The sequence below is a fragment of the Panicum virgatum genome, chromosome 2N, assembly GCF_016808335.1.
Source record: "Panicum virgatum strain AP13 chromosome 2N, P.virgatum_v5, whole genome shotgun sequence".
Taxonomy (NCBI): domain Eukaryota; kingdom Viridiplantae; phylum Streptophyta; class Magnoliopsida; order Poales; family Poaceae; genus Panicum; species Panicum virgatum.
The window spans coordinates 56,133,884-56,161,864 of NC_053146.1; the positions used below are offsets into that span (position 1 = coordinate 56,133,884).

At 46.1% G+C, this 27,981-nt stretch overlaps 2 protein-coding genes across 2 annotated transcripts; one reads left to right on the top strand and one right to left on the bottom strand.

Annotated features, from left to right (window-relative positions):
• Window positions 1-6,329: 6,329 nt before the first annotated feature.
• On the bottom strand, window positions 6,330-9,145 carry LOC120658436 (protein GET1-like). The gene is made up of 7 exons (XM_039936717.1): window positions 8,981-9,145; window positions 8,558-8,637; window positions 8,338-8,408; window positions 8,029-8,099; window positions 7,859-7,940; window positions 7,135-7,184; window positions 6,330-6,582 (listed from the first exon to the last, which is right to left on the bottom strand). The coding sequence occupies exons 1-7, from the start codon at window positions 9,059-9,061 to the stop codon at window positions 6,496-6,498; spliced, it is 522 nt and encodes a 173-aa protein (XP_039792651.1). The 5' UTR covers window positions 9,062-9,145; the 3' UTR covers window positions 6,330-6,495.
• Window positions 9,146-11,604: 2,459 nt separating this feature from the next.
• On the top strand, window positions 11,605-12,729 carry LOC120658386 (chlorophyll a-b binding protein 1, chloroplastic-like). The gene has a single exon (XM_039936660.1). It carries the CDS (start codon window positions 11,688-11,690, stop codon window positions 12,474-12,476), a length of 789 nt encoding a protein of 262 aa, XP_039792594.1. The 5' UTR covers window positions 11,605-11,687; the 3' UTR covers window positions 12,477-12,729.
• The last annotated feature ends 15,252 nt before the right edge of the window (window positions 12,730-27,981 follow it).

The window sequence follows — 27,981 nt, forward strand, 5'->3', positions numbered from 1 at the left end:
GGTAGACTTTCCGGTGCGTTTTCTTTTTCTTTTGGGGGGCGTTTTGGATGCCTGCACGTGAGGAGCGTGTGCGCCTCAGCGCCTGTGCGATGCCGAGCAGCCGAGGTGTGGAGTGGCCGGCTGACGTTGCTTGCGTGCGCGGCTGAACCGTGCACCCACCCATCCCAACCCAGAGAGTCGATCGGAAAAGAATTCAGAACCTGGTGGCAACATGGACGTCGCTCGATCAGAATCAAGATGTGAGAACCGCCCAATTTAATACTATTTTAAATGAACCGCCGGTCATTATCATACAGATGAGAGTTAACACGTGCTGGCCGGAGAGCGTGCCACGTGTTATCCCACATCTAGAGACACGAATAACCGACACGTCATTTATCTAAAATAATATCAAATCCGGTAGTCCCGGTATGCGCTCCAACATACGCCCAGAATCAGCATATGCACATACCGTTTACAATCGAATACATCGCCAAAAATCCACAAAGAGCAGTTTTATATTATCAGAGTTCACGGCTTAATATTACAAGTTCAATATAGGTGGGTTTCCAGCTTCACTTTACAAGTCTTGGGCTCACGCGAGTCATATTAAATAGAGACTTAGAGCTTATTGAAAATACATGCTCTCACGAAGCTCGATTACGATAAAGACTTACTAAAGTAATGACGCCTTGCTCAAGGACATCACTACAGCCACCACGACCTACTCTTCCCCCGCGTTCGGGTCAGCGGGGTAGAAGTGGCCGAACACCACTTCGGGTTCACCTGCAACTAGGTTTAGAAAGCACCCTGAGTACAAAAGGTACTCCGCAAGACTTACGCGATTAAATAAGCAAGGATCATGCATTGGCTCAATTAAAAGCTTTAAGGTTAAGTAATTAATGCAAAGCATTAGCTCTCTACACTATCACCTAGCAGAATTAATTAATCTTGCCCAAACCCAAACAATTTTAGTTGATTAAGCGAGTAATACAACTATAACTGTTCATAGCTGTAACACGAACCATTCTCAGCATAAACGACAATCTATGAGGAGTTCATGGGTTAAAGAGCGTGCTCATAACCGAGAGCGCGGCAATTCGAATTGGTTATAACCTTGCAAGGGTGTACTACTTTACCCACACGGCGCGAGGACCATGCGACTCACCCAACCGGCCAGAGTTGGATAAGGGGATACTCGCGTCAACCGTTCCCAACAAGGCTCAACCGTTGAGGGTACGCCCAGCTTGCGCGTGGAGACTTAGTTCCACCGAGGACATCTCTAAATTTTCCTACACATAGTTCCACTCGGGGACCTGCTAAGCCTCCCTGCATAGCCCGTTGGCCACGCATCTGGGACCGGGCCTCAATGACCAAGTCAAAGAAGGTAATTGGTTTATCCGTTCCATTATATTGGATATGTGGTAGCACGGAAAGGTGCTCAAAACCAACGTCATCCACTCGGCCCTTAATCGATCCAAGCGGACTATGCCCATGTGACTTCATTCTCTAGGCCCTACCATTCCGCTCGAATCTCGATACTACCAACTTCTACTTGCCCCAGCTCAAGTGCGATCAAGGATAAACAGGTAAGTGTGATACTCCAAACCATTCCTTTCTAGCAAGCAATATAAGTATTCTAAGCAGGGCTAAGCATCTAGTCAGATTAAGTAATTAACTATCTAACTAGTGCCAAGAATAGGGATAACAAATCAAGGATGGATTATGCATGAAGATAGGTATCAAAATGCAATACATACATACTACATTTATAGCCCAGCAATACCCAGTGGAATAGCTAAACTAAATTAGATTAGAAAGGTGCAAGGAATATGCTTAGCTGCTTGCCTTGATTAGCTTCCGACTCGACCACGAACGGGATTCCGGGTTCAAGCTCCACGGACTCGGCGGGTTCCACGGGTTCGTTCTCCGACGGTCCGGTCACTAAAATGCATGAATGCGATGCAAGAATTAAAGAATGAACTAAACAGTAAGCATAAATCATGAAATAATTTGAGCATGCAGAGCACATAACAAAGAACTCATGAAAATTGGTTTTGCAGCAAAAGCATTTTCCTATAAATAACCATAAATAGATCAATTTTCAGCTACTCTAAGCAAGACAAAACAGAAAAGGCATGCAAACTTAACTAAACAAATCCAAGAAAAATATCATGGAAACTAGGTAGAAACACAAGGCTAACAAAACTGGTTTTACTAATTTCTCACTTTCCAGCAAAAAGTTCTATATTAAACCATATTTTGGACAGCAAGCACGAAATCGAAATGAAACCCTAACCAAAAGCAAGGAATCAAGTGAACAAGCTGCACCACTGAAAACTACACCTCACAAGGAGTCTAACAAAATTTGGTTTGGCATTTTTCTAGCAGTACACAAATAAATAAGCAATAAACTCACTTTTGCAAGATAAAACTATAGATAAATCTACAACAAAGTAACATGCAAAAAAAATATTTTTCTTGAGTATATCTCAGCTAGAGGAACTCAACAAAACAAGTTTCACAATTTTTGGAGCTACACATGATTTTCTATGGATTTTGCAAGTTTGCAGAAAAACTAAACCTAATAAAACCCTAGCTAAATCGCTAGGTGCACCCGGGTTCCCACACCCGCAGACGCTGACGGGTGGGGCCCGCTAGCCAGCGACCCACCGGCCCGAGTCAAGGCCAACCAAGGGCCTTGACCCGCGGCGGGGCGCGGCCACGGCGCGCACGCACCGCGCGGTGCGCGCGGACACCGCGCGCGCGGCGGCGCCGGCGGACGGCGGCGTGATGCGGCGCGGAGAGGCGGGGCCGGAGCGGGGCAAAGGGCGCGCGCACGGGGAAAAGGGGGTGGCGGCGAGTCTCACCAGGGGCTTGGACGGCGGGGAACGACGACGAGGCGGCGGCGCGGCAAGCAGAGGCGGCGGCGGGCGAAGGCGCTCGCCGGCGGCCCTGCAGGGAGGGAGGAGGGGCCGGGTTAGGGGCAAAATCGAAGGATGATGACACAAGGGAGCTCCCCAAGCGAGGAATCGCGGCGGCGCTCACCGGAGCACGGAAATCGGCGGCGAGGAGGGAGCTTGGGCCGGCGGCGTCAATGGAGGGGAGCGGGCTAGGGTTTGCGGCGGGGAACGGGGACCGGCCGGGCGTGGATAAGGAGAGGGGCGAGGGAAGAGAGAAGGGGCGGCACGGGATGCGAGGATTGCCGGCACGTGGCGCGGCTCACGAGGATGGCCGGCGGCGGGGCGACGCGTGCGCGCGGCACCGAGCGAAACAGAGGAGAGGGAGAGGGAGAGGCTGACGTGTGGGCCCGGCTTGGGATTTTCTTTTTCTTTTCTTTTTTTTTCCTGGGTCGTGACACAAGATACCCATGGTCACGAGTTTATCATAGAATCTCGATTCAGTTGATGCGATATTACGACGTGACTTTATTACCCACTCCTGATTAGCACGATCCCGTGGTGTGCGACATTACTAAAAGACTCCTTATTACTTAATTCACATTAGTACGTCGTAGTCAATCCAAATCTGTGCAAGAAATAGCATACGTTGCAAAAAGATAAAGTGGTATTGCCATGTGTTCGATAAGCTGAAATGATATATTCCCTTCATTTGAATTTATTTGCTCTATTCAGTTTCGTTGAGGTAAACATTTGACCAACCATTACTCTGTATGCATGTAGGGGTGGATCGTGACTTTAACTCCTCACAATCCAACTCAGTTCTTAACTACTCTTATCTCGAATTATATATAATCGCTCTGGTGGCTTGTGCTGATTTGTTGTAAGAGAAAAATATTGATATCTGATTGATGCGAACAGAGTAAATATAAGTTCGGTCCTGAAATTGTCTGTGTTAAATTTTTAGGGCATTAAACATTATGATAGAAAATTAATGCTATTAGAATCGTACATTCTTTACCATGGACGAACCTGAATTTCGATACTGACAGCCTGTTATGTGAATGCATTTGAATAAATAATTTTGCACTAAACAAAATAGTGAGTAAGATATTGGTTAAAAAACTTGTGCTAATAAAATGAATAGGCCTTGTAAAATAGAGTACTAAAAGACATGAAAACGTAGAGAGATTCCTGGAGAAGTGAAATATGTCACGCTAGCTTGGGGAGAAGAAGGGTCGCCATATACTCCGTCGAGTCTTTGTTGTCACCTGAGAGCTGCGAACACGATTTTAGTTTCCACACACTTTTTGCCTGTTTTGGGTGGTTAGTTGCTGGTTAGCGCGTTTAGTTCCCAAATCAAAATTTTTTGGTTGTCAAATCAACAGTTTGCTCAAATGTCAGAAGGATTTTTCGGACACTAATTAAAAAACTAATTTCAGAACTCATCTGGAAACCGCGAGACGAATCTTTTGAGGCTTTTAACTGCATTATTAGAACAAGTGGGTTACTGTAGCACTTATGGCTAATCATGCACTAATTAGGCTTAAAAGATTCATCTCGCCATGTATATACAAACTGTGCAATTAATTTTATTGTTTAACTACATTTAGTACTCCATACATGTGTTCAAAGGGAGAGACACAAATTTGGAGGTGAAATTTTTTTTAGAACTAAACGCGCCCGAAAGAAAAGGGATGCTAGTGCGGTGGCTTCCCACCCAGCCTCGCTAAACAAAAGGGAAAGCAAGCATGTGGTTTTCACGCAAGGTCGAGAACAAAAGAACAGTGCGAGTTGAGGCGCCACCTGGGAGGGCCTCGAGCCTCGTGCGCATTGTTTTCTCCGAAAACTTGGTGCCGGACTGCCAGTACCCCACTGTAAGGGCTTGTTTAGGCCGTTTTTAAATTTTGTAAATGCAACAACAACAACATAGCCTTTTTTCCCAAGCAAGTTGGGGTAGGCTAAATTTTGTAAATGCAAAATGTAATTTTTTTAAATCACTTGCAGAGTATATTAAATGTAGTCAAAAAATAAATCGCATTACAAAAATAAACTATAAATCGCGAGACGAATCTAATAAACTTAATTAGGACGTGATTAGACACTAAATTGCTACAGTACTACTACACTAAACATGCTCTAATTATGGATCAATTAGACTCATTAGATTCGTCTCGTAGTTTACAGACGAGATCTGTAATTAGTTTTGTAATTAGTCTACATTTAATACTTCAAATATTGAAGATTCCCTTGCAAAAACACAAAAACGCAAAATATAAAGTCATTTTGTGTTTTTTTGTAAAGGAAACTTTAATATTTGAAGTATTAAATGTAGACTAACCACAAAACTAATTACAAATCTCGTCTGTAAATTACGAGAAGAATCTAACGAGACTAATTAATTCATCATTAGAGCATGTTACTGTAGCATTATTGTAGTAATTTAGTGTCTAATCACGTCCTAATTAGGCTCATTAGATTCGTCTCGTGATTTACAATCCATTTGTGTAATGCGATTCATTTTTCGACTATATTTAGTACACCATACAAATGATTTATAAAAATTTTACATTTTACATTTATGGATCTAAACAAGACCTAACTGTAACCCGTCGTCGCCGACGCAAACGGATTAACCGCTTCCACGGACGCGCTCACGAGTCACGCACATGCCCAGAGGATACGCATGGCATGCGTAAGCGTAAGCGTAACTCCGCGGGAGGATTCGTTTGCACGCATGGTGCGAGCAGAGTCTGTAGTGACGTAGCGGTAGCTCTAGCAGTCCAGCGGTAGGCAGGAGCAGTATTGTCTCCTCTTTGCCTTTGGCAAAGGCAGTGAAGATTGTGTTTAGTTCGCGAAAAGTTTGCGAAAAAGGTGTTGTAGTACGTTTCGATTTTATTTGGCAATTATTGTCCAATCATTGAGTAATTAATCTTAAAAGATTCGTCTCGTCATTTACAATCAAACTGTACAATTAGTTATATTTTTTAACTATATTTAATACTCCATGTATGTATCGTAAGATTCGATGTGATGTGCGTCAGTGAAAAATTTTGGAAATTTTTCGCGGAACTAAAGCCAAAGTAAAAAAGAAAAAAAACCTGGAACTCTTCAAAAAAAAAAGAGAGAGAGAAAAACTACGTGGCCGAGCCCGAATGGGCGTTGCCGCGTAGGAATCCGACGGGTGGCGCGTGTATACAGGAGACCCCGCGGGGGCACGGGCGGTGACCGCCAGCCCGGCACGCCGCACGGCCAAACTAGCATTCCGACGAGGCCGCTGCCGCTGCGGCGCTTGTTGGCTTCTTTCTCGTGTGCGGCCGGCCGACGGACGTGACGCTCGAACTGCCTCGAGGCCCGCAGGTTCGCTGGAGAAGAGGTCGGCTTCAGACACTTGGGGCATCTCCAGTGTCCAGACACAGATGAACAAGCACGTCAGCACGTCAGCACGGGTGTTCACAACTGCACAAGTTGTGTTAAAAAAAATAAACCCCTGCTTTGGTGGAAAATGGAAGATCGTCTTGTGGGTGCACAAAAAAAAAAGCTATGGTCGCAGCAGAAGTACAAGGCCAAGTTTTTGCCTTTTTGGTACAGCAACTTGCTGACTTCCTAGAGTAGGCTACGGACGCAGAAGCACGAAGCTGAATTTTTGGCACAGCAACTTGCTGACCCGGGAGGTCAAAAACAGCCATGGGAGTATTCCAACCTGCACCAAAGAGGCGACCGCCGCGTCAAGGACTGAGAAAATAGTACAAAGGTTCAGCTTCAGCTTTCTATCCAGTAACGCTGCATCCAAGCAACGGCTGTGTTTAGATCCTGAAAATTGGCACTGTTCCGAACTGAAAAGCAGTGTAGTACTTTTCGTTTGTTTGTGTTAAATATTATCCTACCATGGGGTAACTAGGCTCAAAAGATTCGTCTCGAAATGTACATCTAAACTGTGAAATTAGTTATTTTGTTTACCTACATTTCATACTCCATGCATGCGTCTTTTGGTACATTTAATGATTCGATGTGATGAGAATTTTAGAATTTCAAGTCAAATTCTGGGGATCTAAACACAGCCAACGTCATGTTTGGGGAATTAAAAGCAGTTTTCTCAATCGTCCAATGAAGACTCCGCTTTAATTTAACATGCAAAGAAAGTTCACTCTACTAAGGTGATGACTTCTTCCATTCATGATTATACAAAATTAGCCCATAAGCATTGGGCCGATGACCATTCAAATTTAAAAGTTTCATGGTTCATAGTATTTACCACAACATGGCCTGTAGCAGAATCAACACCCCTCAAGGAAAACATCTTTCCTGCAAAAACAATTGAGGTGTCACCATTATTATTGGTTACATGAGTCGCAAGTAGGACAGAAGCCTGTAAACAAAGTTTTCTGACAGAGAAGGCAGCTTGAGGAAGGATTGCTACTCGACAATCTAAAAGGCAAAAAGAAAAATTCCTGATCTTGAAAATGGATCTAGTGATGTAGTATTTGCAATTTAAATAAGGGTTCGCACTGCACAAACAAGTTAACCTTTACTGGTCGAACAATCCACATCTTTCTACTGTATTATTAACATTGACATCATATTTACTGGTATCTCTATCACCAGATATGAAATGCATGAAGCAAATATGGCGTCTCCCCAATCAATGTTGAAAGGAAGGTGAAAAATCGGTCTGGCAGTTCTCAGGGGCGGAGCCAGGAATTTGTTTTTTTTATTATTAGGGGGGAGCCAACCATGCTAATTTATATAAAAATTTAATCAAAATCCAAATTTTTAATGTAAATTTGGGAGCCATAGGGGGGGCCAGGCCCCTGCCCCCCCCCCCCCCCCCGTCTACGCCCCTGGCAGTTCTGGCATTCAGGTTAAACAAAATACAACTACATTACTCTATTGATAAATGAACAGAATGGTGCATCACTAAAGGTACAAATACTGTGCAACAATCAATCTAGAACACTCTGCAAGTGGCATAAGCATACCAAAGGGCTGTAGAAGATGCTGTGGAACTGTAGTTACAGGAGTGCTCCAAAACCACAGAACGAGCAAGGCATAAATTAGTACCTATTTGGTTAAAAAGAATTAGTACTAAACAAAGTATAGTGCATGGTAAACAAAAAAACAAACATAAAGGCAATTCACAAAGAAGTACCTTAGTAACCAACAGAATTTTTCCGTACTTGTCATATAAGGATTGATTCCCTTTAGTGTCCTGTTCTTGTACTGTAAAGCAGACAAAGGGGGGAAAGGAACATGGCTAAAATGCATCATTGCAGCACCAATTCATTCTACAGAATAGCAGAAGTAACAAACAAGGAAGGAAGCTTTGCTTCCAAACAAACAATAACAAAGCTATGGCATACAATTATCAGTATTTCCAAAAATTATGGGGCCAAAAGACAATATTCCGGTGTTCCATTACAGGCCAACAACTACAGAACAATGAGAGTTCAGCACTCACTTTTGGTCAGTTCCTTCTCCTTGGCAACAGCCAGACGCTTGAGTTTAGCAGCCTGTGCAAATGTGGACGGCCTACCACACAAATTCAGGCAAATAAGTGAGATGGAAACCTTGCAGTTGCAAATCATTCTTTGGTTAGAAGAGAAAATTTGGATAAATAAAAAGAGTGATATGAAAATTAGTAGAGTTCGAGTCACGGCAAAGGAAGGTTAATGGCCTACGTTGACAGCTGATTTGCCTCCTTCAGAAGCTGCTTGATTTCAAGCCGCAGTTTGATCTGCTCATCACTTTGTGATCCCCTCTGGATTAGAAGCAGAGAACACATCAGTGACCAGTGGAAACACTAGAGAACATATATACAAAACTGCGGACTGCAGGTTAAGATAGATGCACAGGATAAGAAAACTTGAGGCTGCATTCCACATCCTCGCCCAACGGTTCAGAAATTAGCCCCAAAATTCAAATTACTTAGAGCTAAAGGAACAATTTCCTCGTAATTAGTGTTCGATACATTGCAGAAATAGGCGGAATCGTTGGGTGGTTACTCTTTCGCCCAATCAGAATTCACCGAAGATCCAGGGCTCCAGATGAGACGGATGGGAGGGGCAACGCGCGAGGAGGGGGAGGGGGGCGTCGGCGCTAACCTTTTTGGCAAGGTCGAGGTAGCGGTCGACCAGCTGCAGCGCGGAGACGATGAGGAAGACGAAGATAGCCGCCAGGGCCATGGTCGTCGACTCGTCGGCCAGCGTCGGAGGCGGATGTCTCTTGCGTCTCCGGTTGGGGCATGTGGCTCGAGCTCGACGGTCCGAGCGAGCCGGGCCTTAGTCGGGTGCACGTCGTCATCCGCTGGACGCTTTTCGATAGGCCGGCCCATTTGAGCAATTCAACTCTTCATGGCCCACGGGCCGTTTGGGCAACTGAAATTCGAAAACCAAAAAATCTTATTTACTCTCTAAACTGTGACCTGGGTTTACATTTCCTCCCTAGATTTAAAAATTAGGTATTTTGACTCCTTAGACTTGAGATATCGGACAAATAATCTCTTTGGCTGATTTTTAGTGATTTTCTCTTTTCCTTTTATGTTTAATATAGATAAATCTTTGCAAAATTATTGTAAAAAACACAAAAAATTATAAAATGAAAAATCCAATTTTATTGGACTCAACATGAGTATATCTATGTGGTGAACATATGATATAATATAATTTAGAAAAAAATATTCTACTTTTAGATATATACTTTTCTATAATTAATTCATATTTATATTTTTCGTGATGTAATTATGATGAAATTTTTATGGTGATCTAATTATTATATGATTGAGCTTTAGTAAAAATTTCATACTAATGGGATCATGTATTTCTAAATTATAGATTCAGAAGTTTAATTCCAAACTATATCTGCAGACTCTTCAGTTGCTCAAGCAAACTTGATCTCATGAAGATGAAATGTTCACTATAGCTCAAGAATATAATTATCTGACCAACATAAAAATTTCATCATAATTGAACCACGAAAAATATAGATATAAATTAATTATATAAAAGGAAATATTTAAATGTAAAATTAATTTTTATTAAATTATATCATATCATATCATATCATGTGTTCACTGCATAGATCTACTCATGTGGAGTCAAAATTTTTTTCCATTTTATATTTTTCATGATTTACAATAATTTTTAAAAATTTATTCAAAATAAACATAGAAGATAAGGAGGAAAACAACTAAAAGAAACTAGCTAGGGAGGTCGTATGTCCGATATTGCGAGTTCAAGGAGCTAAAATGACTTTGTTGAGCTGGCGTGTTAGCCAAAAGTACATTTTTCTCACACTAAATCAGTACCAACCACTAGCCACCATCCAGCTAGTGGTACTTTTCTCTCACAACAAATCAACATCAGCCACCAATAATAGCCGGCTAAATAGAGTGGAAATGTAAACTCGACCCATAGTCTAGGAAGGTACTCCCTCCGTCCTGAAATATAGGACATTCTAGAGTTCAAATTTTGTACTCATATGTAAGTCATTCTAGGTTGAGAGTGGATCAAACCATCTTAAATATACATCGTGCATGCATCTATGTAGGGGGAGGTGCATATGGGGAAGGTACATGGAAAAAATCATAGTACTTTAATTAGCACATATTTAATTAATCAAATAGAATCCCAATGATTAATAATTAAGGGTAGGAGAGTCTTTTCTCCATCTCCATAATCCATTGAAAGAATCCTAGAATGACCTACATTTCAGGACGGAGGGAGTAAATATGATTTTTTCCAACCACCGATCAATCTATTATCTTATTATTTGGCCAACAAACGGAGTCTCCACGTTCGCTCTTAAGGTCTAGAAATTTCCATGTTAATCGAAGAAAAATAGAAAAATAAAAATTACCCATCACTACCATAATAATAAAAATTAGCCTAAAATACCCCCGTGCCTAATTAAAAATCACACACCAATGCCATTATGAAAAATTAAATATAAAATATCATTTAGATATATATCAGTTACAAACATATACTATTAATAAAAACTGAAGTTAACAACAATCAATTAAAATAAAACAAAAATAAGAATAATTATATACATAATATTATTAAAACTCAACAAATCAAATTGTTATTATAGGTAGACCATATTCGAATTATTTTAACCAACAATAAGACATAACTTACGCTACTGAACAGGGTGATATGTGGTAAAAAATAATAAAATCTTAAAGTAAAGATACAACGACATGTAATTGTTTGAATTTTTAATACTAGCCGCACAAATGCGCGGGCTATACGTCTAGTTGCCTTTAGTAAGCCAGCCCAAATAGTCAACTTGAAGTCCTGAACATTTGAGCCGCCGAGCAGTTAATTGTTCCACTCGTATGAACCCAACCACACACACAATAGATGGCTGAAGGGTTCTAGAATAGTCCGAAGGAGGCCACGTCACGTTAACCAATCCAATCAAAATATCTCCCGCGGATCAACTGGCCAGTAGGACACCAGCGAACCCAACACTTGGCGACACCACGGCGCGGCCGCTAAAATTCACCACGGGCCACGGCAAAAACCCAGCCGAAAACCCCCGGCAAAAAAATGGGCCGCCGCTCGTCCGGCGCGGTGAGAATATCTGCGGCGAGCTGGTGGCCGGCGCGCGGCCACATCAGCCACCCCATCCGCCCACCTCACCTCCGGCGCACCAATGGCAACTCGGCTTAAGATTCCACGAGATAAGGACCCGATCGCCCGGCGACGCTATTTAGCCGGGCGCGCCCGCCCCGGCACCGTCACTCCCACTCCAACCACCGCAGCAGCTAGCGACCGGTCTCACTCTCAGCAATCGCCTCACGCAATGGCCGCCTCCACCATGGCGATCTCCTCCCCGGCGATGGCCGGCACCCCCATCAAGGTGGGCTCCTTCGGCGAGGGCCGCATCACCATGCGCAAGACCGCGGCCAAGCCCAAGGTGGCGGCGTCCGGCAGCCCATGGTACGGCCCCGACCGCGTCAAGTACCTCGGCCCCTTCTCCGGCGAGCCCCCGAGCTACCTCACCGGCGAGTTCCCCGGTGACTACGGCTGGGACACCGCGGGGCTGTCCGCTGACCCCGAGACCTTCGCCAAGAACCGCGAGCTGGAGGTCATCCACTCCCGGTGGGCCATGCTCGGCGCGCTCGGCTGCGTCTTCCCCGAGCTGCTCGCTCGCAACGGCGTCAAGTTCGGCGAGGCCGTCTGGTTCAAGGCCGGCTCCCAGATCTTCAGCGAGGGCGGCCTCGACTACCTCGGCAACCCCAGCCTCATCCACGCCCAGAGCATCCTCGCCATCTGGGCCGTCCAGGTCGTGCTCATGGGCGCCGTAGAGGGCTACCGCATTGCCGGCGGCCCGCTCGGCGAGGTCGTCGACCCGCTCTACCCCGGCGGCAGCTTCGACCCCCTCGGCCTGGCTGACGACCCCGAGGCCTTCGCCGAGCTCAAGGTTAAGGAGCTCAAGAACGGCCGCCTCGCCATGTTCTCCATGTTCGGATTCTTCGTCCAGGCCATCGTCACCGGCAAGGGCCCGCTCGAGAACCTCGCCGACCACCTCGCCGACCCGGTCAACAACAACGCCTGGGCCTACGCCACCAACTTCGTCCCCGGCAACTAAGCTCCGATCCATTGGCAATGCAACTTCATTGTCTTCCGGAGGGGGCGTACGTGGATCCATTGATGCTGCAAGCTGCCGCGTGTGCGTCTCTTGTTTCACGTTGCATTTCAGGGGCAAGTCGAGATGATGAGTTGCCGTTGTACACTAAGATGAACGATGATGCTTGTGCAATAGTAGTGGTTTTGTTCCTTGTTGGTTGATCATTGATTTGTCAGGTTAATGGCACCTTATTGGTTTCTTCTCCTGCTTTTTACTACTACTCTTTATCTGTTAAACTTCTCAGTTTTATCTGAACGCCATAGCCATACAGCGCTTGGAATTGGATAACAAATATTGAGCCAAGTAAGCGACATGAACTGATGTCCTGTTGTAGTGGATTAGTGGGCACCACTGGGCGCTAGTTAACTGGGTGCCAACAGTGGCAAGAGAGAGAGATTACATATTATGTAAATCCATATCGCAGAACCAAACCGAGGCCAACGAGAGCCTCCGCACCATTTAGCCTACGGGGAAGTGACGCGTGCAAGTGTGCCTTAGTAGTACGACGTTCATTCATTGGTGCCAGCGTGTCTTGCGCGCAGCAGGTCGCGTTTTTCCTACGCGGCAGGTCTACACGTCGTCCTTGCCACGCGAACATTTCCGTGTCGCGTGTTGCGGTGTTGGCTGCCGCTGTCTCACCATCTCCCCATCGCTTCCCGTGCATGCCGCCCTTCTCCCCATTGCCTTCCGCGCCGGTGCCGGCCTCCTCAGGCTGCTGCTCTAGCTCAAACCCGCACCCGTTGCGTTGCTCTAGCAGGCCAACCTGGGTGCCTCGGAGCCTCGGACCACCGCGTGCGAGGCTGGTCGTGCAGGCCTGGGCACTCGAGCCTATGGAAGCCAATCTTGAGCAGAGCTGCCGCATATCCTCTGATTGCTTAGGGACCCCGGTAGTTTCAGCATCCAACACACAGGTACAAGTACACTCATTGATTGTCATTCCTCGGGCTATCTCACTGATGTCCAAATTTTCTATTCCAATAGATCAGGTGCACTAAATTAATCTCACTACTACTGCATATCAACAAAGGAGAATTCCATCTATGTGCTTGTTTTTGGTAACCATATCATTGCTAGATACATGTCAAACATTCTTACACAATGCGAGGCAAATTTCAGTGTTTTTTTGGCTGAAAAACATCTGAACCTATTATAATGAAAAGTGATGAAAAGTTAGTGTGATTCCAAGCTGCCCATTCCATCCTTTAAGATGCTATTGAACTGGACCCTGGTGTCCTGCAATGTTAATTATTGTTTACTTCTTCTAAAATCATATTAGGGGCTATGTTAATACAATAACTTGAATTAAAATGACAATTCATTGTAAGCCCTTGTATCTGGACAAACTCAAATGACTCATATGGCTTGAAAATTTTGTACAAACTAAAATAATATAGTCAAGCTGATTGCTGTCATGTCTCAACAGATTATTTCCAAAACGTTAATTGTTGACAAAATTCTTGTATGCAATCTAAAAGAGAGGTAGGCAGACACAATGTTTTACATAGAAATTCTAAGGAGACTATGCAATGTATATCATATGATAAAGTAGGAACAGAAGGATATCTTCGCACCTCTTATCTCTATCTGCAAAGAACACGTGAAAGTTTTGTATAATCCTTTAAGACAACGTAGGAGATGAATGAATACACATAGATAATACAATAATTCCCCTGGCACTCGGTGTTTAGCCGCCAAGCCTGTTCAGGGATACCCTTAGCAGTAGGATTGTAGGCAAGGGATCGACTAGCTCTGAAACTCGATGGTGCAAGGAACATAAGGATTTAGACAGGTTCGGGCTGCGAGGTGCGTAATACCCTACGTCTTGTGTGATTGTTTGTATTGCCTTAGGTATTGATGTGTTTTGAGGGAGTCACTGCCCGCCCTTATATACTCTGGGGGGACAGGGTAACATGGAAAGTCCTAGCTGAGTACAGTTGGAGTCCTACTACAACCTAGTCGGGTAGTTTCCTTGTACTGCAGCTAGTTCTACATCTATTCGGGTAGTTACAAAAGAGGTAAGGTACATCCATGCGCTATTCCTTACTCTAGAACATTCTATGCCTATGAGCAGTCCCGCTGCCACGGGTCTGACATAATTTGAAATGGAAACCTCAATCAACATACCTGTGAAAACAAAGAAAAAGGCTGTGTGAATCAACTTAGTGCCTGAACAGATGGAACACACCTAAGTATCCTCTTCTGAGTACATGTAAATATATAAATAGAGATATAATGAATAGGGACTAAGAAAATCTATGTTACCATAATTAAGAAATAAATTGAAACAAAAAGAAAAATGGAGGAACATAAAGGTTCATCAGTTTGAGAAATTGATATCTGGTTTCCAGCTTTCACAATATGAGAGAGGCAGGCATCAACCTAGGCGAAAGGGCAAACTCTAGGTTGGGGATGACAGATATTGTCGGTACCCCAGGACTGGGGTACCCCCTCTTGCTGTGACTAGGCAAGAGCCTTAGTAGTCATCCTTGACTACAACCAAACAGCCGGACCCCTGCAGTCCGAAGTCCTATCCTCCCGACAAAGGTCCGGACCTGTTCCACGGCCGGGGAAGGTCTGGGAACGCCACGTGTCCCAGGAAAAACAGGCGCTCAAGCGCAAACAGCCAGGGCTCCGGACCTCCCAAGGAATCCAGACCCCCGCAGGGTCCCGGACCCCTCATAGGGTCCTGGATAGCAACCGGACCCCTCTCAAAGGGGAAGTTTGGACGCCCCGCCTCAGGGTGGTCCGGGGCCGACACGTGTATGAGGCCCTTGGTCTCCATATTGAGGTCCACCTACCTTCGCATTCATTGCAGTAGGTGGACGTCCACTTTGATATAGTGGAAGCCGAGGCGTTTGACTGACCAGGGGGCACTATTGATCGCGTATTACCAAGGCAGTGGAGCCGATGGCGCCGCCCATGCCGCGTCTGCCAGTCTGCCGTAACAGTCGGATACGACGGCTCGGCTTCACCCATTATGATGCTACATAATAGCCTCAGCAGGCCACGCCGCAAGCTACGCTACTCCAACGGGCGCCTCGCTGACGGGACAAGAGAAGACCCCCTGTGTCAGAAGAGCAGCAGTACGCATATCGAAGGAAAGATTCGCTACCACTGTAGCCACAGTCACGTTGGGCCCACCTGTCGGGGCATCAACGTTCTATGTATCCGCCCCCCCCTTTTGATCTATAAAAGGGGAGAGCGCCGTGAGAAAACCTCAGGCTGGGTAAGAGCCAAGACCAGCAGAGGATAGATTCATTCACACAACCAAGACAATACATCTCCCAGTGGACGTAGGGTATTACGCTCCGGCGGCCCGAACCACTCTAAATCGTGTGTTCCTGAGTCCCAATCTCAGCGTAGATCTAGCCCCATCGCCTAGTACTTCCCCGAGTACTCCCTCACTGGGAATAGGCGGGTGCGCTCCGCCACCCGGCTGTGGGTACCCCTGAAAATCCCCGCGACATTTTGGCGCCGTCCGTGGGGAAGACAGGCGTTGGCTGGATCTTCAGGCCTCTGGGCTGCGTTCTCCCTCTGCAACGGCAAACTTGAAGATGAAGGAAGGCACACTCACTCTGCATGCTATGGCACCGGCGCTCCGACGACCTCGGTGCGGCGGCGCACGGCAGCGGCGTCTGCTGTGTGTCGCCACCGCGACACCTCAGAGCCGGCGTAGCAGCGTACAGCGGAGGCGCCGCTGCGCGCCGCCGCTCCTACGTCGACTCAAGGTTTTCTCTCAAGCAACGGCCACGCCCCCTCTGCGATGGCATGACGTCGGCTCAAGGCTTTCTCTCAACTTGGAGCCTAGAGCCGACAGCCATCCCGGAGGAAGTTGACCGAGACCTCCTGCCGCCGCAGCACCGGAGATCCACCTCAGCGTTGCTCGGTGCTGCTGCAGGCAGGACCCCGCCACCTCGCGCGGGGGCCCTTGGCGCTAGCACCAAGGACAAGCCGGCGAACGACCGCACTTCTCCATGCGTCGCACCGGTCCATCTGCTGCGCAAGGGTTCTGGTTTCCATCGGCAACGGCGACGGCAGGGGGAGGGGGCCTCTTCCATTCAAGGCCAAAGAATTTGTCTCATGCCATGTAAGCATGTGACAGCTCTTAGGCAAGGAGGGGCCCCCCGAGCTCCCGAGGTGATCCTGGATGATGCGGTTCAGGCACGTCCAAGGCGCCTTCACCTCCGAAGAACACGCTGTATAGCATGCAGCCGTAGGTTACTCCTAAGAAAGGAATGAGAGAATTTCTCCTTTGTAATAGCGTGGTGTCTATGTGTGTGTCCAGAGCGGTCAAGGTCCGACCTTGTAAACCCGGCCTCTGGCCCTATCACACAAACAGGCAAAAGCGGTCCGGAGCGGTGGAGGTCCGACCTCGTAATCCCGACCTCTGATGTATACCGTGATAACCACAATGATAAAGGAGATTTTCTTTCTTGACCTTATCTAGGCTCCACCCCGGTTACATTCATTCATTCTGGATGGCTGTTTTTTCGGTTGACCATTTCTTCCTCCCAAACAGAGTCTTTACCTTTGTTGCTAACAATCCAAGTTGAGTTGCTGGCTTGTGGTCAGGTGAAGACACCCCTTCTAGCTGGAAGGCAGTCCGGACCCCTAGGGACCTGCTCTGGAGAAGTGGTATTTGTATCCTGGGGTAGAGAAGCTCCGCGTGGCTTAGTCTGGTAATGTACCCTAAGTTTACGTACTTCACTACCCTGTTACAAGTACTCTAGTATCCAGGACTGCTGACTTTAGAGGTCCCGGGCTCTCTTCTAGTATAAGGCTTGGTTTCTTTGCACCTTACTATGAGGTCCGGTAACATGCTTCATCGGATTGTCAGCAACGGTCGCTCCAAGTCCACTCCGGTGGCCCGCTCCGGCGGAGACCGCTCGCCCCGGTCGCTCCAAGTCCACTCCGGTGGCCCGCTCCGGCGGAGACCGCTCGCCCCGGTCGCTCCAAGTCCACTCCGGTGGCCCGCTCCGGCGGAGACCGCTCGCCACGGTCGCTCCAAGTCCACTCCGGTGGCCCGCTCCGGCGGAGACCGCTCGCCCCGGTCGCTCCAAGTCCACTCCGGTGGCCCGCTCCGGCGGAGACCGCTCGCCCCGGTCGCTCCAAGTCCACTCCGGTGGCCCGCTCCGGCGGAGACCGCTCGCCACGGTCGCTCCAAGTCCACTCCGGTGGCCCGCTCCGGCGGAGACCGCTCGCCACGGTCGCTCCAAGTCCACTCCGGTGGCCCGCTCCGGCGGAGACCGCTCGCCACGGTCGCTCCAAGTCCACTCCGGTGGCCCGCTCCGGCGGAGACCGCTCGCCACGGTCGACAAAAGCCGGGCCCGGGAAGTAGTGCTACCCCCTGAGCGATCCGAAGTCCGTGTAGCCGCTTAGCTTGGTTCCGTACCCTAAGCCTACACCTTCGTCGCCCCGTGGAGAGCACTCTAGTACCTAAACCAGGCAACAAGCATACCGGCCTCAGGGGTCCGGGATGCCCACTCTCTCCAAGAGCACACCAGCGCAATCAAGTTGCGTAGGAACACATCACGATGGTGGCCCCACCCGCGGGTTCGTACCTCTCCCGAGGTGGGCCCGGGGGCCACTGTCGGTACCCCAGGACTGGGGTACCCCCTCTTGCTGTGACTAGGCAAGAGCCTTAGTAGTCATCCTTGACTACAACCAAACAGCCGGACCCCTGCAGTCCGAAGTCCTATCCTCCCGACAAAGGTCCGGACCTGTTCCACGGCCGGGGAAGGTCTGGGAACGCCACGTGTCCCAGGAAAAACAGGCGCTCAAGCGCAAACAGCCAGGGCTCCGGACCTCCCAAGGAATCCAGACCCCCGCAGGGTCCCGGACCCCTCATAGGGTCCTGGATAGCAACCGGACCCCTCTCAAAGGGGAAGTTTGGACGCCCCGCCTCAGGGTGGTCCGGGGCCGACACGTGTATGAGGCCCTTGGTCTCCATATTGAGGTCCACCTACCTTCGCATTCATTGCAGTAGGTGGACGTCCACTTTGATATAGTGGAAGCCGAGGCGTTTGACTGACCAGGGGGCACTATTGATCGCGTATTACCAAGGCAGTGGAGCCGATGGCGCCGCCCATGCCGCGTCTGCCAGTCTGCCGTAACAGTCGGATACGACGGCTCGGCTTCACCCATTATGATGCTACATAATAGCCTCAGCAGGCCACGCCGCAAGCTACGCTACTCCAACGGGCGCCTCGCTGACGGGACAAGAGAAGACCCCCTGTGTCAGAAGAGCAGCAGTACGCATATCGAAGGAAAGATTCGCTACCACTGTAGCCACAGTCACGTTGGGCCCACCTGTCGGGGCATCAACGTTCTATGTATCCGCCCCCCCCCTTTTGATCTATAAAAGGGGAGAGCGCCGTGAGAAAACCTCAGGCTGGGTAAGAGCCAAGACCAGCAGAGGATAGATTCATTCACACAACCAAGACAATACATCTCCCAGTGGACGTAGGGTATTACGCTCCGGCGGCCCGAACCACTCTAAATCGTGTGTTCCTGAGTCCCAATCTCAGCGTAGATCTAGCCCCATCGCCTAGTACTTCCCCGAGTACTCCCTCACTGGGAATAGGCGGGTGCGCTCCGCCACCCGGCTGTGGGTACCCCTGAAAATCCCCGCGACAGATATATATATCATAAATATATACCATCATATTGCAAGAATGGCATAGAGCTAGAGAGTTCAGTGAAACAAAGAAATTGATATAGGTGAAATACTGGAATTGGATAGAGGGCCTTGAGATGACATAGTAGGCTGTAGGGAAAACAATGGTATGACATAAATGGAATTCAATTGCACCGTACAATCAAGAATAATTTGACCAACATTAATCATGATTTGAAAAGGCACCTTGAATTGTCTTTTGGAATTCCCAAAAAAGGTACGCCGCGCCTGCTGAGTGCAACATTATTTTTTTCAGGATACGAATACGTCTAGATCACCTTGTCAAGGCCCTAGGTGAAGTTTGCAACTGAATGACAGAGATGTAGAACCATGTTATTCAACTGCCTGGTCGACCACATGGGTTTAGAATAGCAGGGTCTATATAATAAAACGAGAAGCAAGTGCATGTACCTGTCTATTTCAAACGTGCAATTATAGTAACTATATTTTAAGATGTATAAAACAGGAGAGTGGAAAATACATATATGAGCCAGTGAGGGAGAAGTTCAGAATAGATTATGCTCTCATATTTGCAACAAAGCAACTTCAACTTATTATTATCTCATCTCTGTTTAAATGCCTACCTTCTGCAGGACATGGATTAAAAGGAAAACAATCAACAGATCTTAATTTTCAAAATGGAAACATGCATTCAAGATGGGCACAACTTGGCAATCAAATCGTGAGCACATAGATGGAATTCTCCTTTGTTGATATGCAGTAGTAGTGAGATTAATTTAGTGCACCTGATCTATGGGAATAGAAAATTTTGGACATAAGTGAGATAGCCCGACGAATGACATTCATATGAGTGTACTTGTACCTGTGTGTTGGATGCTGAAACTACCGGGGTCCCTAAGCAATCAGAGGATATGTGACAGTTCTGCTCAAGATTGGCTTCCATAGGCTCGAGTGCCCAGGCCTGCACAACCAGCCTCGCACGCGGTGGTCCGAGGCTCCGAGGCACCTAGGTTGGCCTGCTAGAGCAGCGCAACGGGTGCGGGTTTGAGCTAGAGCAGCAGCCTGAGGAGGCCGGCACCGGCGTGGAAGGCAATGGGGAGAAGGGCAGCGTGCACGGGAAGCGATGGTGAGACAGCGAGACAGCGACAGCCAACACCGCAACACGTGACACGGAAATGTTCGCGTGGCAAGGACGACGTGTAGACTTGCCGCGTAGGAAAAATGCGACCTGCTGCGTGCAAGACACATTGGCACCAATGAATGAACGGCGTACTGCTAACGCACACTTGCACGCGTCACTTCCCCGTAGGCTTAATGGTGCGGAGGCTCTCGTTGGCCTCGGTTTGACTCCTACGTTGCCTTAAAGGATTATACAAAACTTTCACATGTTCTTTGCAGATAGAGATAAGAGGTGCGAAGATATCCTTCCGTTCTTACTTTATCATATGATATACATTGCATAGTCTCCTTAGAATTTCTTTGTAAAACGTTGTGTCTGCCTACCTCTCTTTCAGATTGCATACAAGAATTTTGTCAACAATTAACATTTTGGAAATAATCTGTTGAGACATGACAGCAATCAGCTTGAGTATATTATTTTAGTTTGTACAAAATTTTCAAGCCATATGAGTCATTTGAGTTTGTCCAGATACAAGGGCTTACTGTAACGACCTGCCCCGGGATAACAGCTAAGATCTACTCTGCACGTTGAGTAAACCACACCTGCTAAATAACTCTCTTGCGCTTTCGTCCTCGCTTCGCGCAAAAGGTTGCAACCGGAGTTATTTAGCTTCCCTGGGCCTGGTATTTAAGCTGGTCCAATTCCCTCTCGCTTCTCAGTTTGGGACTGTTGGGTTTAGTCCCACATTGAAAATTAATATAGTGGGAGTACAACATATAAGACCAAGCAATCCTCACCTATCAGACTAGTCTTTTGGGTTGAGTTAGGCCCATTATCTTAATCCGTTGTACTCCGTTATGTCTGGGCCTCCATATAACTTCTAACAAGTGGTATCAGAGCCCATGAGCTAACAATCTCTTTCACATGTTGACGGGGGAGCCCGTTATCTCCGTTCAATAGTCATGCCTTTGTGATATTGGAGATGAAATTACTCTTGTGACGGGGGAGCTCGTTCGGATCCACATTTGGAGAGTTTTAAAAAAATTGACATCTCCGTTCGGATCTAAAAAAAACTTAAGGCCCGTGATGATGCTTTCTAATAGAAGATTTGGGCCCAATATGTGACCGGGGGAGATTGTTGGGTTTAGTCCCACATTGGAAATTAATGTAGGGGGAGTACAACATATAAGACCAAGGAATCCTCACCTATCGGACTAGTCTTTTGGGTTGAGTTAGGCCCATTATCTTAATCTGTTGTGCTCCGTTATGTCTGGGCCTCTATATAACTTCTAACAGGGACTAAAGGGCACTGCCCCGCGGTGCTACAGTAGCATCGCTACAGTAACCACGCGGCCCACTGGCCCACTGGGCCGTTCTGTTACACTTACAATGAATTGTCATTTTAATTCAAGTTATTGTATTAACATAGCCCCTAATATGATTTTAGAAGAAGCAAACAATAATTAACATTGCAGGATACCAGGGTCCAGTTCAATAGCATCTTAAAGGATGGAATGGGCAGCTTGGAATCACACTAACTTTTCATCACTTTTCATTATAATAGGTTCAGATGTTTTTCAGCCAAAAAAACACTGAAATTTGCCTCGCATTGTGTAAGAATGTTTGACATGTATCTAGCAATGATATGGTTACCAGAAACAAGCACAAACATATTTCGAACATGGTTAGTGGTTTTCGTTGTGCTATCTTTTCATTATAGAAAAACATTCTTTGCACATCTTAATGCAATTTGGTTTAGACTGGCTTGAGACGAAGGGGTGATCTTCTCAATTAGTCTTTACATTAGGTTGCACTGCTCTCTTTAATGAGTCTGGATGTAGCATCAACCAAGAAATTTTTAAATAAAAAACTGCAGCTGCTATGGAACAAGTTGACAAAATTCACATCCCTGGATCTCTAGGCTCTAAAGCTTGCAGGTTTTAGCCTTTATCTATATTCCGACTACAACTAAGGTGTGAACAGCCATTGTGTGTCGTGTATGGCTCACCTAGATCATTCTTGCAGATCTTTATGTAATTCTATTGATTATACATCTATCTGATATCATTAGTATTTTTGTTGTAGCTTGATGCATACCTCTAGCCATCTATTTGTGTTGTGGCTTAAGACTTTCTAACTCCATTATACTCTTATGCACATTTTTTGAATTTAACTTCTGCTACCTTTCTGTAGCAAGCACAGATAGTAGTTGGTGTATTTCTTTTCATAATGGTATGTATAATATTTTTTCTCAGCTCAGTTTGATCCTTCTTTTTCTTTACTTATTTTCCTGGCGTTGGTTGTTCCAGTTGCTCTACTAAGGAAATTGATTTATCTATAAAGCATGCTTGCCTGCTGACCAGCGTTACCATCATTAAGAACACCTATTGTTCATTGCATTATCGTATTCTGTGAACTACTCATCACATCTCCAATAACAATTCCTCATATGTTGTCCTGTTATTCATCCATGATTTGGTGATCAAAATTAGACCAACTAGGATGCTCATTCTCAAGTGGGGACCATACCAATTGCCCATACCCCTCTTCACACAGCAATGTCTTTTAAACATTGGTATCAGGGAAGTGCTATACTTTTAGCATATTGATATAATGTGTCCTGACAAGTGATTTTGTTTCTTGGGGGTTTCCCCTTTCCTGCTTCAGACCTTTTAGCATGATTCGGCAATGCATGCCCCTTGCTTAAAATTAGGTGTAACACCCCAGGTGTTAATCACCTGTAGTTATGGTTAATCGTGTATTTGATATCGTTGTTAGCACTAACCTTGAATGCATAAAATCTTTTAATTACATTTTTTTGCTAGCTTGTTAACACATGAAATGATGACTAATTTTCAAATCCAATGAAACATGCTTTAAAAATAATTTTTAAATTCTTGCTCAAATAAACTTTTGATTAAAAACAAAGTTGTAGAGTTTGGAATGGCGAAAAACTTTCGTGTTTATGGTTTTTCAAGTTTTAGTACAAAAATTTGAAGAAAACTTTTAATTTTGCTTTGAATAGGACATTAATGCTTTGGTTTTAACATTTCAAATTTTGAACCATGATTTGATCTTCAAATAAAGTTTTGCCTAAAACAAAAGTTGGAGGAAATCAAATTTTGAACAACTTTCATTCTTGGAATTTTTCGAGTTTCTATATGAAGTTTTGAGTTTTGGACGGTCAAAATCAAGCTAAGTTTCGTTGAACCATTTTCTCCCGGTGTTTATCTGCTCCCTTCCACCACCCATGGCCACGTGACGCGCGGCGAGCACCTGCTCGCCGACGTGCTGTGCGCGCCACGCGCCGGCTCCCGTGGCAGCCTGGGCACGAGCCTTCGCGACCTCCCCGGCCTTATCCTCCCTCGGCATCTCTATCCACTTCTTTTCACTCTTCCAGTTCCTCCCTCCTCTATGTTGGTCGAGCCGAGCAGAGCCGCTATCGCCGCCGCTCCGGCCATCCTGGGCCACCGCGCCTCGATTCACTCCGCGAGGAGCCGCACCACATCCACCCGCACCTCCTCCCGCAACCTCAGCTCCCGGCCAAGCTCTCCCCAGTTGGAATCGACACCCCCGCCCACCGGTCTCCATTAAAGTTTCGTCGAAACTCAGGCCGTCGCCGAACTCCATCTCTCGGCCACAGTTTCCACCAACCAACGGCTAGAATCGACTCCTCTCGACTCGCTGAAGCTCGTGCTCTCCACGTTCCATCGCGTTCCACAAGTTTCCATGCTCGTTCATGGCGCCACCACCGCCGCCGCTCACTGCTCCCGCCGCCGGCGCCTCTCCGGTCGCCCCCAACCCTCAACGAGACCACCCAGAGGTAGTTCTCGTGTCCCTCATGCTCCCCACCCCTCCCCGGCCGCCGGGATGGCCTCCTCTTGCTGGTACAAAGCTCCCCGAGCCTCTCTGTTCCAAAAATCGCGACCAGGGGCTCCACACAAGAATTGGAACAAGTCCAGGGGGTTTTCTGCGAAGTCTATGACTCATATGAATAGTGCTGCGAAGGGTTCCTTTGTAATACATTGGCTGAAACTTTGAAAAATCATAGTAAATCATAGAAAAATCAGAAAAATGCAAACTAAAATTTGTTGGATTCCTTGTTCTAAGATCTACAACTTTCCTTACAGGTTGATCTTAAGTTTCTAAATAGTTTTTGCTCTAGTTTAAATGTTAGTTTAAGTGGTTGCAAGCTTTGAAAATGCATAGTAAATAGTAGAAAAATGGTAAAAAGGTAAAACCAGTTGGGATAGCTTTGTTTTGACATGTATAACTTAAGAAAAATATTTAAGCTACTTGTTGTTTAATGTTTCTGTGATATTTTGATTTAATCATGAATAATGCTTGTTTTAGCTTGTTTATTTAATATCTGCAGTTTTGGAAGTCGAAAAATTATGAAATTTATGCAATAGCTTAATCTTTGCATGTTTAGTTCACTATAAAAATTTCATGTCCAAAACCTATGCACATGTGTGTAAATATATTTTTGTTCAGCTTGTCTTGTTTAGGCTAAAATAAATGCTTTATGTTAGCAATAAATGTTGGCAATTTGTTTTTACACTTTAAATGTTGGCAATTTGTTTTTACACTCTTTATCAGTATCTTGTCATGCTAATTAAGTTGTGCTATCAGGTTCTTGCTGCATGACAAGTTTTTACATTTATATGGTTCCTAGATATAGTTTTTCTTTTGTTATTGCTAAGAAATGTCTTCCTGCATAGATAATTGCGGCAACTTGTTTTGTTCATGTGCTAACCTTGTGAAATCATTTAGAACTAGTATGTTGGTGGTTTTTTATAAAACTTGCTTATGTTGGCTTGTTAGCTAAATAAAGTCTTTAGTTGCTCTCTCGTGCTTTGCCTACCATACTTAATGTTCCTTGCTATCTTTCTATGGAAGATTTGAGTAGTATCTAATTAAACACCTTTTGGTGCTTAAATCGGTGTGGTGTGACTCGGTTTATCTTGTATGCCTTTTATATGCCTCGTGTGTTGTTTTCTTTACGTTCATGCATTTGCATCATTGCATATCATATAGGTACGCTAGATGCACGACGCGTGGAACTAAAGGATAAAGTCGGAGCCGAACCCGAAGATGATGTTTGGTTGACATATCCAGAAGATGGATGGATGGATCCCGATGTGCATGACCAAAGAAAGCTGCTCGCCAAGCGAGTATCATCTAACCAACACTGACTTTGTGTCAAACCCAGGCAAGCCCCGGAGCATAACCCCCTAATTTAAGTATTCAATGCTTATTTAATTATTTGTGCATTTACATTTTTAGGAGTTGTATGGAACCCTAGTATGCATGTTTCTCCCTAGGTACCTATGAGTCTATACTAGTATACATGTGTCGTTAGTATTGCCATGCTTAATTAGGATCCGGTAGAAGTCGAGTGATTGCTGTCACTCGCGAGGTATAGGTTTTTGTTACTTATGTAAAAGTGGCTTGAGAATGAATCTGTGAGGAAAGAAAAATAGAGACCGGGCGGAAATGAGTTGGATTAATGGTATAGAATGGATGAAAAGAAATCTCCGCCTGTGTCGATTGAGGACCATTCCGTTGTTGGCAGTGATGACTGAGTTTGAACAGTACTAACCACATGCCGGAAGTAGGAGGTAGTCGAAACCGGTAAGCTAATTACCTGATTTGCAATGATACTTTGAATCGCGACCTGCTACTCTGGGAGTGGAATGATGGCGGGTGTTGGATAGTATGTCGCCTCCGGGTTCTCTGGGAGTTCGCCGTGAGGGACCCTTCACCCGGGTTTTGGCAGGCGTAATTCAAACGTCGGGGTAATGATGGGAACGGTTGACATATGTGGTCCGACGTGGCTGCACGTGTCGTGTGAGTTAGGTCCACCTTGCAAGGTTAAATCGGATCGATTCGCCGTCTCTCTCGGTTAAGAGAACCTTGGTCACTTTGTCACGTCGTAGTAAGGATGAAATGAGAATGAGTTGAAGACATTTGAAGGGTTTAAATAGAGGTTTAATGTGATCAACCATGCATGCTCTAGATGTTTAGGCAAATCTAGTTGGTACCTGATAAAGTTAAATTGAGCTAAAATATTGCAAGTAAGGATCCAGTATTAGTAACTTTTCAGCAAAACAAACTCCAGAGCCAAAAAGCTTTGCATGTCTAGATAGTGGGCTAAGTATACCCGTGTCGGGTAAGTCTTGCTGAGTATTAGTATACTCAGGGTTTGTTGTCACCCTGTTTTCAGGTAGCTACTGCTGGTTGGAGCTAACCAGGATGCACATTGGTGGGCTCGATGTGACGTCCTCACGTCATCGTAGTAATCGTTGTTTTCTAAACTAAACTTCTATTTAATTTCCGCTGCAATTTGAACTCTGATATTTTTGCGTAATCTTGTTTGTAAAACTCCGTGGTGTAAATTAAATTTGAGAACTTTTATCTGCTTGTAATCATCTGTGCTCGTCTTCATGCGAGACTTCCGGTGTTTTCGATCCTTAACCCAGCAGGCTGCCGGATTACACCGTTTTAAGTGCGCGGTGGCTTGATTAATACTTAAAATGATAGTTAGCGCACTTAAGTCGGTTTAATTTGGGTGGTTCTGTTACATTAGGTGCCGTTAAAACTCTCAACGAGGCACCTTTTTACATCAGAACACTCATTTCTTATGTATAGTTCTATTTTTATGTTCTCTATTTATGGATATCCTGTAATTTGTTGGACTAAAAGGCATAGAGGTCATACATTATATTTATTATTGAATGATTTCTCAAGTGGGATACTTTATTTTTTCCTTTTCTTTAACTAATGATATTAATTTCAATGTACTTTATTGCAATGCAATTCTCATTCATTTATTCTTTCCCACCTTTACTGTTTCAGATTTTACATTTCTTTGGGTTCAAGCTCTTCGAAACTGACTGCACTCCTATAATAACATAGGGTCTATTTGGTTTCATAGCTAGTTGTAGCCTGGCTAGGATTTTAAGTTCGGCCAGCTTTGTCCAGGCTGAATCAATGCTAGTGGCTCTGTTTGGTTTGGGTGGCCTGCGGTAGCCTGCATTGGCTAGCTCATGTTTGGTTGGATGTATACGCTGATAGGATTACCTTGTACTTGGTTGAAGGTGAAGTTACCGTTTCATCTCCCTCCGCGACGGTGCTAGATGCACTGAATCCCCATTCGGAAAAGCAGCAAGCTAATGTTAAACTAATGGTTACAAGTGGCGCGTTTGAGGCGCGTACTCCTTTGATTAAACCGAGGGGAGCGCATCCACTAGGCGAGCCTGCCGTGCGGGAGGGTGGAGTGGGGAGCGACGCCGGCTGCAGGGAGCGCATCCGGTCGTGCGGGCGAGAGCGCTAAGCTCAGGCGGAGCGTCCGTGCGGGTGCTCCACCGTCGCAACCGAGTACTCCCCCGCCGCAAGCGGGAGCCTGAGCTCGGGCGCCGCGTGTGGGAGCTGGACCTCCGCCGCCGCATGCAGAGCTGCTGTCGGGGAACGAAGGGGAAGAATTGAGGTTTGCCGCTGCTGCCGAGAAACAATGAAGAAGAAAGAGGTAGACGCACAAGAGGTGACGCGAGACAAGTCGTTGGAGCATCTTCCGCTTGTACAAGCCTGGCTAACTGGAGACGGTCGAATCTCGCGTTTCCATGGAGCCAGGCTAAGAGGTCGATTTGGCTTGCTGTATCCTGGCTAAAGAGGCTAGCCAGGCAACCAAACATGTGCTGGGTGGCTTA

Excerpts from the sequence above, each read along its gene's own strand:
- LOC120658436 (XM_039936717.1), bottom strand. The coding sequence starts at position 9,061 with ATGGCCCTGGCGGCTATCTTCGTCTTCCTCATCGTCTCCGCGCTGCAG. Across the intron at positions 8,638-8,980 it reads ACCTCGACCTTGCCAAAAAG|AGGGGATCACAAAGTGATGA; the intron begins GTTAGCGCCGAC and ends CTTCTAATCCAG. Across the intron at positions 7,941-8,028 it reads AAATTCTGTTGGTTACTAAG|GTACTAATTTATGCCTTGCT; the intron begins GTACTTCTTTGT and ends TTAACCAAATAG.
- LOC120658386 (XM_039936660.1), top strand. The coding sequence starts at position 11,688 with ATGGCCGCCTCCACCATGGCGATCTCCTCCCCGGCGATGGCCGGCACC.